This window comes from Lygodium microphyllum, chromosome 17 (assembly GCF_053477565.2).
Source record: "Lygodium microphyllum isolate KBCC chromosome 17, Lygodium_microphyllum_v1.1.10, whole genome shotgun sequence".
Classification (NCBI taxonomy): Eukaryota; Viridiplantae; Streptophyta; class Polypodiopsida; order Schizaeales; family Lygodiaceae; genus Lygodium; species Lygodium microphyllum.
This window is the reverse complement of record NC_141151.1, coordinates 15,329,481-15,343,287: the sequence shown is the minus strand read 5'-3', so window position 1 is coordinate 15,343,287 and position 13,807 is coordinate 15,329,481. Positions and strand designations below refer to the sequence as shown.

General features: G+C 44.4%; 1 protein-coding gene across 1 annotated transcript in view; it reads right to left on the bottom strand.

Moving 5' to 3' along the window:
• LOC148021602 (uncharacterized) overlaps positions 1-13,807 on the bottom strand; it is a 211,073-nt gene that overhangs the window by 177,104 nt on the left and 20,162 nt on the right. Inside the window, exon 4 of the mRNA XM_087697047.1 lies at positions 223-370. Within this exon, the coding sequence (XP_087553173.1) occupies positions 223-370 (148 nt within the window). The remainder of the gene's footprint in view (positions 1-222; positions 371-13,807) is intronic.

The following is a 13,807-nucleotide window of genomic DNA, read 5'->3' as shown; positions in this document are numbered from 1 at the left end:
ATTATTTGTGACCATCATCTATATGGCATGCAATACCCCCTTAGAGGAAACTTTTCATGTAGACATAACAGAGCTGGGGAGCTGGGGAATTTGACAAAGTCTTTTGCCCATCAAAATCTACTAAAGAGCACTCAAATCAAGGCAGTACTGCTGAAAATGGTACACCTCTTGAATAAGCAGCATGTAGAAACTAATATTGATATAAATGGAAGAACCAAGAACCTTGGGGATCTGATGATGACAAAAAGACTAAATCTGCTGGGATCTCAGTATCATTTTGGACTCGTACGATATCTCCAACTATAATTGATCGCCATTCTACATTTGTCAGTCCTTCTCCTTGCAGTACTTCAGAATGTCGCTTATTGACCTAATTATACAGCAACCAAAATTATTATGATAGAATCATGATTCCCAACCCTAAAGTATTACCCCTTCTAACAAGGACAATGTACAACTATTGCAAGCCTTGCAAAACGACTAAAATACGAGAGACGAATAGAATATCAGAAATTAAATTTTCACTTAAGTCAATAGGCCCAACTTGTGAGAAAGAAAATTTTTCCAAAGTAAAGGAACCCAGGAACAAAATGACATTTCATTTCTCTATGCATCCAAGGAGCCAAAAGCACTTATCAAAATAAAAATTAAATTGCAGAATTGAAGAAGATTACACCAGAAAATACGATACAGATTAACATGTAGCAACATATGTGACATGGATGTCATCCAACAAGGCATTGCAAGTGTTGCAGATGGTATTATGTATTAAGAGCTGCCTCATTGCGAGTATGATTGCCATTAGAACATATGTTTGCCTCATTGCAAGTATGATCCTGATTAGAACATGTGTGAATGTGTGTTAGATAGGGCACTTTACTTGGTATGTAAGAGCAAAAGATTTTCCTAGGTGGAAATCCTTGTGAACAACCACACTAGATAGCATATAATGATCAGTGTGATCATTGTTCAACATTTCAGTAGAATTTATTAATTTTCCATATCATGACAAGCACAAATCTTAAAAGACAAAAAAGAAAAAATGGCAAAACATGCTTTGACAGCTTGATGCTGCTGATATATTAAATGGATGATGCCAAATGTGACAGGTTTTACTCATCATCATAATGTTGCCAGAGATAATGAGATTATTGGGCTAGATTGGACAGATGGTACAAGTTACATGCTCACCAACATGATTCTTTCACTTGCAAAATGGAATATAACCTTCATGCTCATCTTTGGCTGGAAATAAACTTTCACATGCATCTGGATGAATGATATGTACATGTGGATAACAGTTATATATCTATCATATTAGTGCTTTGCAAAGATGGTTAAAGTTGTGATTCATGGTATCAGAATATATTCTAATCAAGATTTGACTTCCATCTGGAGCAGCTTTTTACTGAGATTTGGATGCTGTTTGGAACAACTTGGGAGTGTGCAAGATAGAAGCAAGAACACACACGCACACACATGCATACACACACAGAGGGCAAAGGAAGAAAGCAGGTGATGAGGAGGAGATGATGACGAAAAAGAGGGCTGACCTGCTACCAACCTGCACATGAATGTGCCACCTGCTCAAATACAGCCCAACCAGCTGCCACACATGCCCTCTGCCATCGAAAATGTGCCTTAAGTCCTGGAAATGATAGACTGTAATGCAGGGAATAAATCAAGCCCCAGTGAGCAATACAATTTTCCCACCACCTAAGCCAAATGTCCATGGATGGGATGCCACTTTCATGCGCATTGCCTTTGCGCAGCCCTTTCTTATCAAGGCCCCTTGCGTTGTAGCATCAGCTTTTGTTTGTGCTGACCTCCATTGTTCTTAAATTGAAAGGTGCTGCTTTTGCTTCTCTTTTTTGACAAACTTCCTTGCATATTGGTGCAGGCTTTGCTCCCAATGGAACAAGCAAGATCTCTCCTTCCCCTTCACAATGTTATTGGGGCCCCCATTGTGCACAGTTCTTAGAACTAAATGATTAGCCCCTGCCCCATCAGTCATGAACCCATGAAAATCAGCTCCTTTTGCTTCTCCTTTTTGACAAACTTCCATGTATATTGGTGCAGGCTTTGCTCCTAATGGAACAAGCAAGATCTCTCCTTCCCCTTCACGATGTTATTGGGGGCCCCATTGAGCACACTTCTTAGAACTAAATGATTAGCCCCAGCCTCATCAGCCATGAACCCATGAAAATTAGTAAACAAATATCCACATTGCTACATTACAGAGTTCAACCACGCCCAAAACAACACTTGGCTCAGAATGTCTTCCATCATCTTACACATAGCAATGGTCATGAGTTCTTCTACTGCAATAAAGTGCAACCAAATTATGCTTGCAATGTGCACCCCTACCAATGCTCTTACTTAGGCACGTAAGCATGACACACAATGGTAGCCAACCGTTGACTCGGTGGGCATGATCAAAGTGCACCCATTCACTATAAAAATCCCTATTACCAATCCTTCTCATGTGGTTCACAAGGTCCATACCAAAAGGGATCCCTGTTGTGCCAAGAAATGCACTTAGCCACTTAAACAGCCCCAAAACATGCTTATTTTAGGCTTATTTTAGCCAAAACCCTAAAATGGGGAGCGGATCGAGAAAGTTAAGTGGGAAAGGATCTAGAACCCTAATTTTCTATAAATTGGCAGCCAGCCCTCCACTCTTTTACAATCTCGTTTTTGCAAGTTTCAGGTGTTACCGGCTTGCTGCCCACACCCCGGTCACGGAGAACATCTCAACCCTTGCTGTCCATCATTGTTCCATACAGTCTGGCATCTGTTTCCAGCCCTCCGCACGCTGATTGCTGCTGTTTCTGCCTGGCGACTGACTGCTATTCATCTGCACTATTGTCATACAACCTGCCACGCCAGCAAACTGCTGCGTTTGCAGACTTCAGCTGCCGCCCTGACAGTTTTCTCTCTCCTGTTTGCAGTTTCTGCAGTCTTTCTCTCTCCTGCAGGCTCCGTTTTTAGTCTTTCTCTCTCCTATAGGCTGTCCTGCCTGCATTTTCAGTCTTTCTCTCTCTTACAGGCTGTCTTGCTTGCGTTTTTAGTCTTTCTCTCTCCTGCAGGCTCCGTTTTTAGTCTTTCTCTCTCTTCACTATTGTCTACATCAGATCCAACTTCTCATTGCTGCATTTGCTGGTGTTTGACATCCGGAGACTACCTTGCTGCGATTCGGGATCCGTTCAGAGTACGACAACCTCCCCAGCTCATTACCCCTACCCTGATCCTAGAGATACAAGAGTTCAAGGTTCAGTATTCATTCACTGCATAGTGTGTTTGCTGCATGAGCATCGTATTATTAATAGTCATATCATTTCATTTATTCACTATGTTCATTGTCTCTGAGTTGCTCTAACCCTAACCCTAACTGTGTTCTTTTTATCAGTCCGTGCTTTGTCGTACGGTTTCTGTTTATATTTCGGTGTTAGGGTATTTTCTTTACATGGTATCAGAGCCTAGTACTCTCTGAGAAACCTAGGCCTTTGATCTGAAAGCTCTTTGCAAAAAGCAAGAACAACAGTAGGTTCAAATGACTTCGAACACATCAACACCGATTCAGTCTTCAGATCAGCCTATGTCGAGAACCGAGCAAGAGTGGTCCGATCAGCTTGCTCCACAAAGTTCCAACATGGTGGGAGAAACATCTGAGTACATGGAAGAAAAGATAGGTAAGCTAACCTCTGAGCAATATAAACTGATCATAGCCTATCGACAAAAGAAGATTGAGGAGCTCAACCAAAGGATTGCCCTTCAAGAAAAGCTTCTAAATGAAGGTATGCATGGATTTCACTCTTCAGAGGCTATGCATAAGTCTGATGATGTTGCAAGGCCGTCGAGACCTCCATCAGGGATGGGCCCCCCTCTTGGAGAGCAAGATCCGAAATATGTTTCATTTTTTCAGACTCTTCCATCCTTCTCCGGTGCAAGGTACTTTTGATTCGTCTTTTGTGCTTTCTTCTTTTACGTCTTCTGTTTTGCAATATACTGGTAGAGATCATGTGGAAGAAAAAGTCCAATCTCTTAACTACGGAAAAGATCCTCTAGAGGACCAATTCTTGTATGTTAACACACGTCGCGGGGATTATAAGAAAAAGCCAGGTAACTCTTCTTCTGTCCTTCCTTCTTTTTCGTCTACTTCACATAATCAGAATGAATTTGGTGTTCCTTTCACTTCATTACATGGTTTATCATCATCTTCACAATTTCATTTTCAATCTTTAAATGATAAAAATGAACAAAAAGAATCTGCACCTCATACACCTCACTTTCAAAACCCACCCATCCCACCACTTTCTTCCGCTGCTTCACCACTTCCATTTACACCATTTACATTTCCATTTCAGGCACCTCATGTCGCACCGCACATCACTCTGAGGGATTATGTAAACATAGGCACATCCTTTCTTAGACCTCATCCTTCCCTCAGCCAGGTGGTGTTCCACCTACCTCATACACACTTTCGGAATCATTGCAGCCTGGGTATCCCACTCAGTCTCTCCGGAGTGTGGATCAGTTGCCTCCACAGTTTGCCTCCACGGCATTGCCTAGTGGACCTTCAGGTCATAATGCTATGTCCCAGCCTTACTTTGGACAAGGCTACTGTGTCCCAGTGCCTCCACCTACACCGGCACCTTATGGAAACATTCATGTTCAAGTGCCTCCGCATCAATCGACACTCATTGGACACTCACAGCCTACTTCTACCTACCCACCTCTTCCCCCTTCTTCTTACGCTTATCAGACACTCTCACCTCCACCATCATCTTACTCCACCCACCCGACACCTCATGGTTCTAGCTCATCTTCTACCAAGAATACATTTAATGACAAGACTCGTTTTAACGGGTCAAACTTTACTACTTGGTCGAATTTAATGAGACATGTCCTTGATTCACAGAACCTATGGGATCTAGTGTAAGGGTTGGAACCCCAACCCGATCCCGCATTTGTTCCATATAAGGTCGTTCGCTCATGGAAGGCTAGGAATATCTCCGCTATTGTCGAGTTGATACAGGGCTTATAGCCAGAGTTTCATTCTCAGCTTCAGCATTTTGACTTAGCGTCAGAGCGATGGGCACACTTGATTGACCGCTATGCGGCTCGAGATAGGACCCGTCGTATTAATCTTGACCATGAGCTTCAGCTTTTCAAAATCATTGACCGGGATGACTTGAAAGTCAAGTTGGCTGAGTATCGGCGTCTCCTCGCTGAATTCTCCAATACGGGGACTCCTTAGTCCTCTGGCAATCAAGTCACATTGTTCCTAAATAAACTCCCCAAGAAATACTTCAATTTTGTGGAAGGAATAGTTTCAAAGCCTATCATGCCTATATTCTATGAATTTGAGTATCAGTTGTTGTGTTACGTACGGTTGTTCGATCAATTTCATATGAATTCCTCTTCAGTGGGGGCTCTTCTTGCTCATTCTCAGAAAGGGCAACAAGGGAAGGGCAAACCAAACCAAACCTCCACTCAAAATCAAAATCAAACTCAAAAGCTAAATCAATCTGGGGATTCTTAAGGAAACTCCCAGTCACAACTACTCAAAATTGGGTGGCAGAATGTACCTAAAAAGAATAGGTATTGTCAATATTGTCAAAAGGCTGGCCATTTTGATGACGAGTGTCGATCAAAGGCACGAGGCACAGCACCAAAACCTAAGTCTTAGACCCTCGCCCTTCAGTCAGGGGACAACCCCCAGCAGGGGAGGCCGGGTGATGGCAAGGGGCAGTTTAAAGGTCAGACTCACACTGCCACCGCACAGTCATCTCAGTCGACAACATTCTCAAATCCAGAGGGCTTGTCTGACTGGTCTGCATAGGCCCATATCATCTCCATAGAGACATCATATGCGAATCTCGTCCACATCTGTGAGTTGCCTCCCAATGAGGTTACTGCAGAGGTCCACTCATCATACTCGGGCGGATCCGTGTAGGAAACAACTCCTTGGTCAAGATTCAGGCTCAAGGTTGCATCAGTTTTGCCACTGACAAGGGTTCGGATCTGGCTTCGCTGGACAATGTATATCATGTCCCTCAGCTTGGGGTGAACTTGTTATCTATTCAGCAGCTTTGCAGGTTGGGGCGAGCAGTTTTTCTTTACAGCGACCACAGTCGAGGTCCTTGACTCTCTGATTGGTTTAGTGATTACTCGCGGTGAGGCACAGCCTAATGGCCTATACCACATGACACACTTTCTGACCGAGCCGATCACTAAAGGCTCCGTGTTCCATATCTTCCAGGCCTTAGCCACATCTCGGGAGCCTACGCACAATAAGCGGAACCCTAGGAATACGGTATTCCGCTTGCAGAAAGCTCTTTATGGGTTGAAGCAAGCGCCACGGTCTTGGTTCCATAGAAAGGATGAGTTCTTACAGACTCATGGATACCATTCTACCCCTTATGACCCAAACTTATATGTTCAATCTACTCCAGAGGGGGTTAGCTATATCCTGCTATATGTTGATGACTTACTCATCACAGGTTCAGATTTTGCTGCCATAGCGGAAATTAAGGCCAAGCTTAAAGCTACATTTGAAATGACAGACCTTGGTTTGTTGTCTTATTTTTTGGGGATGGAGATAGTTCGTTCTAAAGGATGTATTTTTGTGTCACAGCAGTACACACTTCAGCTTGTGTAACAGTACACTTCGGATCAGACATGGCCAGTGGCCACGCCTATTGATCCTATTGTCCACTTGTCAAAGGATACCCTAGGACAACCCTTCAATGCACACACCTATCGTTCTGTTGTAGAAAAACTTCTTTGGTTAATTCACACTAGGCCAGATTTAGCTTACTCAATTAGCATACTCAGTCAGTATTTCACAGCGCCTAGGATGTCACATTGGATTGCATGTCTTTGTGTGTTGCGTTATTTGCAGTGTACTTTTTCTTATCGTTTGACATATGGTTCTGGTTTATGTTTGCAGGGGTACACTGATTCTGATTGGACAGGAGGTCTTGAAACCCGGCGTTCCCATGGCGGCTACCTCTTTACCTTGGGCACGGCTCCCATTTCTTGGTCCAGCCATAAGCAAGAGACGGTGGCGGCTTCCACGGCCGAGGCTAAGTACCGAGCTCTCTTCGATGGCACCACTGAGGCCATCTATCTGAGGAGTTTACTAGTGGCGCTTCATTTTCCATGTGACTCTCCCACAGTTGTCTACTGCGACAACCAGAGTGCCATTGCCCTTGCGGGCAATCTGATCATCACACCACGGACACGGCATGTGGGAGTCCACTTCCACTTTTACAAAGAGCACGTTGAGCTAGGCACTATTCACCTAGAGTTTGTGCCTTCATCAGATAATTTTGCAGATATCTTAACCAAAGCAGTCAATCAGCCGGTTCTTCAGTACCTGCTACCCAGGATCAACCTAGGTACACCCTCCCCTACTTCAGCTTTATGGGGAGAGGGTGCTTCCCTCTTGCTTTCCCTTCCAGTTTGAGAAGGAACGGCTCCTACTCTTAATCGTGACAGTGATGATGCTTACAGTTTCTTAGACATTAAATTCACTTATTCTTTTGTATTGTATTATGGGCATTTGTAACTTCATCCGCACTATCAGGATGACCTGATTGTAAAAGGGCACTTGGACAAAAGTGAACACTTCCCCTCCGAGGGCACTGTCCCAGTGGCACCATTGCACAGTATATTGCATGAGCATGACATCTTGCATCTCCCTTTGCATTACCCTATGCATTGGCATTCTGTTCATGTCAACATGCATCTGTGCGCATTTATCCCTTTTCGGTCTTTTGGAGTGGTCGACTAGGATCCACCATATTCGTAGCATAACACATGGCAGTTCTCCTAAAGGCAGTTTCTCTACCCTTGCTTGCTTGCTTGCTTTGCTTATCTTGCTAAGCCCACCGTTTTTTTGCCTCTCGCATATTCAACACATGATTGGCACATACACTCACTTTTATCATCCTTAGGCACTTATCCTCGTCAGTGCAAGGGATTAGCTTGCTAGTTTTGTGAATAACTTGGGTTTAAAACTCTCTTTATCTTTTCCTATCTCTCACTTAATCGGCCGCTATGCCTATATTACTTATGTATTTTCAAAAACACTTTTCAAAAAAAAAAACAAAAAAACAAAAAAACAAAAAACCAAACAAAACAAACAAGTCCATTGTTGATTCCATCCGCCTTTGTAGGCCTTGGTAGGCCCTTGGGCAACCGACGAGCACCCTTGGTCCGATGCCCTGACCTCTCTGGGGTGATCACTTGGGCTCCCTTGGTAAGACATCCATCGCCTCTGTAGTCTTGGTAGATCACTGGGCAACCGACATGCACCTTTTGTCCGATGCCCTGGCTGCTTTGGGGTGGGACGCCTTGGGGTAAATCAAAATTTAGGCTGGCCTACTTTTCTCGCCCTATTTTGGGTCTGAGAGGAGGTGTTGTGCTAAGAAATGCACTTAGCCACTTAAACAGCCCCAAAACATGCTTATTTTAGGCTTATTTTAGCCAAAACCCTAAAACGGGGAGTGGATTGAGATAGTTAAGTGGGAGAGAATCTAGAACCCTAAATTTCTATAAATTGGCAGCTAGCCCTCCACTCTTTTACAATCTCATTTTTGCAGGTTTCAGGTGTTACCAGCTTGCTGCCCACACCCCGGTCATGGAGGGCATCTCAGCCCTTGCTGTCCATCACTGTTCCCTACAGTCTGGCGCCTGTTTCTAGTCCTCTGCATGTTGTTGTTCCTGCCTGGCGACTGACTACTGTTCATCTGCACTGCTATCGTCAGCCTGCCACGCCAGCAAACTGCTGTGTTTGCAGAATCCAGCTGCCGCCTTGACAATTTTCTCTCTCCTGTCTGCAATCGCTGCAGTCTTTCTCTCTCCTGCAAGCTGTCCTGCCTGCGTTTTTAGTCTTTCTCTCTCTTGCAAGCTCTGTTTTTAGTCTTTCTCTCTCTCGTAGGCTGTCTTGCTTGCGTTTTCAATCTCTCTCTCTCCTGCAGGCTCCATTTTCTGTCTTTCTCCTTCAGGCTCCGTTTTTAGTCTTTCTCTGCAAGAATAGTCTTTCTCTCTCCTACAGGCTCCGTTGTCAATCTCTCTCCTGCAGGCTCTGTTTCTAGTCTTTCTCTCTCCTGCAAGCTCTGTTTTTTGTCTTTCTCTCTCCTCACTGTTGTCTGCATCAGATCCAACTTCTTACTGCTGCGTTTGTTGGTGTTCGGCATCCGAAGGCTGCCTTGCTATGATTTGGGATCCGTTCGGAGTACGACACACTCTCCAGCTCATTACCGCTGCCCTGATCCTAGAGATATAGGAGTTCGAGGTTCAGTATTCATTCACTGCATAGTGTGTTTGTTGCATGAGCATCGTATTATTAGTAGTCATATCATTTCGTTTATTCATTGTGTTCATTGTCTCTGAGTTACTCTAACCCTATCCCTAACTGTGTTCTTCTTATCAGTCTGTGCTTTGTCATGCGGTTTCTGTTTATGTTTCTGTGTTAGGGTATTTTTCTTAACAAGCCCTTTGTTGATAAGGTGGAAGCTCGCAAATTTTGTTGCCACTGTAGACTCTAGGAAGCTTGCAAATTTTGTTGCCACTGTAGACTCTAGGAATCTCTGTGACTATTAACCTATCTTTGATGGCTTGAATCTTTGCTTCAAAACATTTGAGGAGTTGCTACCAAGTATCATAGGAATGGCACTTTGTGCCATGGTACAACCCTCAACAAATCAAAGTCTACAAATTTTTCTCCACTACCAACATTGCACTTGTCTCTATAGCACTATTTGGCATGTTGCTCAGACACCTCCGTGTTGGATCCATTTATGATTAGAAAGGCATCAGAGCTACAAGCGGTGCCACTCTGTAGATTGGTCCCGGGCCATAAGTGCTTCAAGGTAAGGTAACCATCGCCTCTGTAGTCTTGGTAGGTCACTGGGCAATCGACAAGCACCATTTGCCCAAAGCCCTAGTTGCTTTGGGGTGGGACACCTTGGGATAAAAAGAAAAATTTGGGCTGGAGCTATCTTGCCTATTCCTTTCTAGCTCCAATTTTGGGCTTGAGAGAGGCTGTTGAGCTAAAAATGCAATACCACTTAATTAGCTCTTAATTACCACCCTAAATCTCAAAATTACCAAACATTTGTTAAAAAGAAATGCGACCCTAGAGAGTGTCTGTTCCATAAGCCAAGCCCTAATTTGGAAGGACCATCCATCTATAATAGATAGGCCATCACTCAGCCTATCTCTATTTTGCAGATTATTGTTGCCCTGTCTCTACTATCCACACCCTATCTTCCGAAGGACATCTCAATTCGAGTTGCTACCTATAGCTAGGAGCCTACTTCTAGCCCCATCTATTGAGCTAAAAAATGCATTCCATGCTGGCTGGCCTCTTAAACAGCCCCAAAACATGCTTATTTGATGAAAAATGCAAAATCGGTGCACAGTTCAGGAGAGTTTTTGTGAAACCCTAATTTGGGAGGGTCCATCCACATCTATAAATAGATAGGATGCCCCCATTCAATCTTTATCCCTTCTATGCAAGTTTTTCGCATTCATGTGAAGATCTTCGCAATCAGCCTTCCTCCACGTGGCTGTCCAGCCTTTGTGACTGATACCACCACTCCATGGGGTGCTCCAGCCCTTGGGACTACCCTTCTAGCTGCCGCTTGCTGCCTGGCCTTTCATCCACTGCTGCATTTGGCCCCAAACAGCCATTGCCAACCCCAATCAACACCTCTTCTGCTGCATTTGGCAGTTTCAGCCATTGCCAGCATCCTTGTGCATCTCCACTGCTATCGACAAGCATCCTATTGCTTTTGGTGATCTGCGTTTTGTTCTTCTACAGCCTCTGACACACTCCAACTACTGGTTACAGCACTCTAGATCCGTCTTCGGTGGACGTCACACTCCAACACTCATCACTCTGCCCTTGAGCATTCTGTACACTCTTACATTCATTTACTGCATTGATTCATTCACCTCAAAGTTCTCCTTCTCTCTCTATTTGTGTTTTTGTTTTTGTGTTTTTGAGTTTTGCATTTTGTATTTAGGACTTGAGTTTTGCACATCACTATTTGTGTCTTTGTGTCTATGTCGTGGTCGTACACTCTGTGTTTCCTCAGTGCAAACCCTAGCAGTTTCTTCACATGGTATCAGAGCCAATGCCCTTGTAAAGAGAATCCTACCGATATTGTGGAGTGCTAGGTTTGGTGTGAGGCACAAGAACGACTTGTAACTAAATCACAATGTCTCAATCACCTTCTTCTCAAGAACCAATGATGTCTTATCACGCTTCTCCATCACTTGAGACCCTAAGAAGGTATTATGGACTCAGCAAGGAAAACAACACCCCACCTTCACCTTCACCTTCTTTATTTCCTCCTATTCTAGATTTTAGTCTCATGATAGAGGAGTTTGAAGAGTACTTGTGCATCATGTATAGTCGATCTTACACCCCTCCTACTAATGTTGCTACACCATCCAGATTGGTTAGTGGCCAGCCACGTCTCCAATCATGGAGGACATGCGACATTTGGGACAATTGGCAACCCGTCTTCATTTTAGCTAGGCCCAATGTCAAGTTCATACAACCCCTTTGAGTTGTATGAATCAAAACCCTCTTTTTTTTCTCCTTTTGTTGTGCAAAATCCAAATGTTTTTTGTATGTAAATATCAATAGAGGGGGCTCTCAAAGCAAGCATCCTTCATCAAGTATATCTATATCTTCTATTTCATTTGAGCATGTATCCTCCACTTACCCTACTGTCAAGAAACGACATCATTCCGTATAGTTTCCTTTCTTCATTCCCATTTGCCCCCAAAAGGCTTTCTAGGGCTTTCCGAGAGAGTTGGAGCGCCACTCAAGAGACTTCAGTGGGTAAGACTCCAGATTGTTTGTGCCTATATATTTGGCACCGCCTATTCATTCTTCACTCAATCACCACACTCACTCACTTCGTGAGACCATCATCTCTCTCTCTCTCCTCTCCTTCCACCTCATCATTCCCTTTTGCCATGCGCTAGACTCCATCATTATCAGGGCTGCCTTTTGGTGCAGCCTCCCTCTTCCTCAGCTGGCGCTTCTCCTCTACCCCTAGAGACAACACTCCTAGTGCTAGCTTTTGACAACTAGCATCAGCTTCTTCTCCTCCAGGTAGCGTCACCAGCTTGCTTTTGGCTATCTGAGCGGCTCCTCCATCACTTAGCGACTTCCTTCATCTTGGCGTTAGATTTGCAGCCCCTACACCTTGCATTTAGTAGTCAACAGGCTCCAATATTTGTGTTTGCTGCATATGGGACCTCCACTACAACCGGTGACCTTCTCCTTCACCAAGCATCAGCATCAAACACTACCTACATTTCCGTTTTCAGCTTTTGACGACTCCACCACTAGCGTCACTCCCCAACAATTGGCATTAGCTCATCACGCTTGGGTTTGCAAACTCGGAGGCCCCTCGCTCTTCGACGATAGTCTTTTGTGCCAAGCATAACTAGTCTTCATCCTTGCGTTGCAAATTTAGAGGCTCCTCTGCGACAACAATCTCCCTACTCCAAGCAACACCTCATCATCCCTGCGTTTGTAGACTCAAAGGCTTCTTTGCCAATCTCCCTACTCCAGGGCATCATTCGTGCTACAACACCCTTGTACCAGATTCACTTCATTATTTCATTAATTCATTTGAGTTTGTCCTCTCTTCTCCTCTCATTGTTTGTCGTACACACTCTGTGTTTCTAGTTGCTCAGTCATTTCTTGACATTGTATCAAAGCCAGAAGCGCTTAGTAAGCCGCGAAGATCCTCTGCATTGGAGAAGGCAAAGATAGGTTGTTGCAGGTTTGGTATCAACATCTAATTATTACTCTACTTCCGCTGCAATACTGGGAGATATCCTTCTTCTCCCTCCCACCCTCCCTTTTACAAGTTGCCACTCCGGTACCATGGCATCTCCATTGATCGATGGCCTGTCTCCTAGGTGCTCCTATTGTGGCAAGAACACTCACCCCCCAAGATTGTTGACATCAACCTTTACTCCCTATCCCACCAGCATATATGCATCTTCCACCAGGCACTACTTGTGCTACCTCTCCTTTCTGGGGCATAGAGATTGTTCTACATCGCCTCTCAGCTTACTATGCTCAAGGCAATAAGATGCATTCGACATGCACTAAGTCCTCACAAGCAAACGGAAACTCTAAGGCCCCACAAGGGGATCAATTCTCCTGGAGGCCACCACATTGCGCAGAGGTTTCCCCCACCCATTTTCGGGTCCAGTGGCTTCCACAGCCCACATCTCCTCCATAGTCCACTTCATTGAGAGCCTCCAACTATTCCCCATCCCTAGCTCACCTTGAGCCACTCCTATCCCACCCTCTTCTACTTAGGTTCAAGAAGACCACTTTGGGCACTCTCCGGCTTCTACTTCTTCTGAGCTATGGATACTTTCTTTGGCACGACCAATAATACTTCGTCATCAGATACCTTAGAATCCATAAACCATGAGCATTTGGATTTCCTATCTCCTTCAGAGGGGGATTCCAAAAGGGCTTCCATTACTTCTTCAACCTCAGAGGGGGCTTCTCCATCTCCACTTTCAAAGGGGGACCCTAGTACTCTCGAAGTTCTTCACACACCATCTTTTACTTCTAAGGTTTGGCTCTCTTTCGAGTAGTTTCACCTCCACTAAAACCCAACATCTAGAGGATCTTCAGCAGTGACTTTCTAACTAGGCCTTTGTATTCCTTCCAACATGGTGTAACGGAGCTAGTGGCTTCTCACCTGAGATCGTGTTTCAAGTTATACTGCTCATCCGGTCTCCT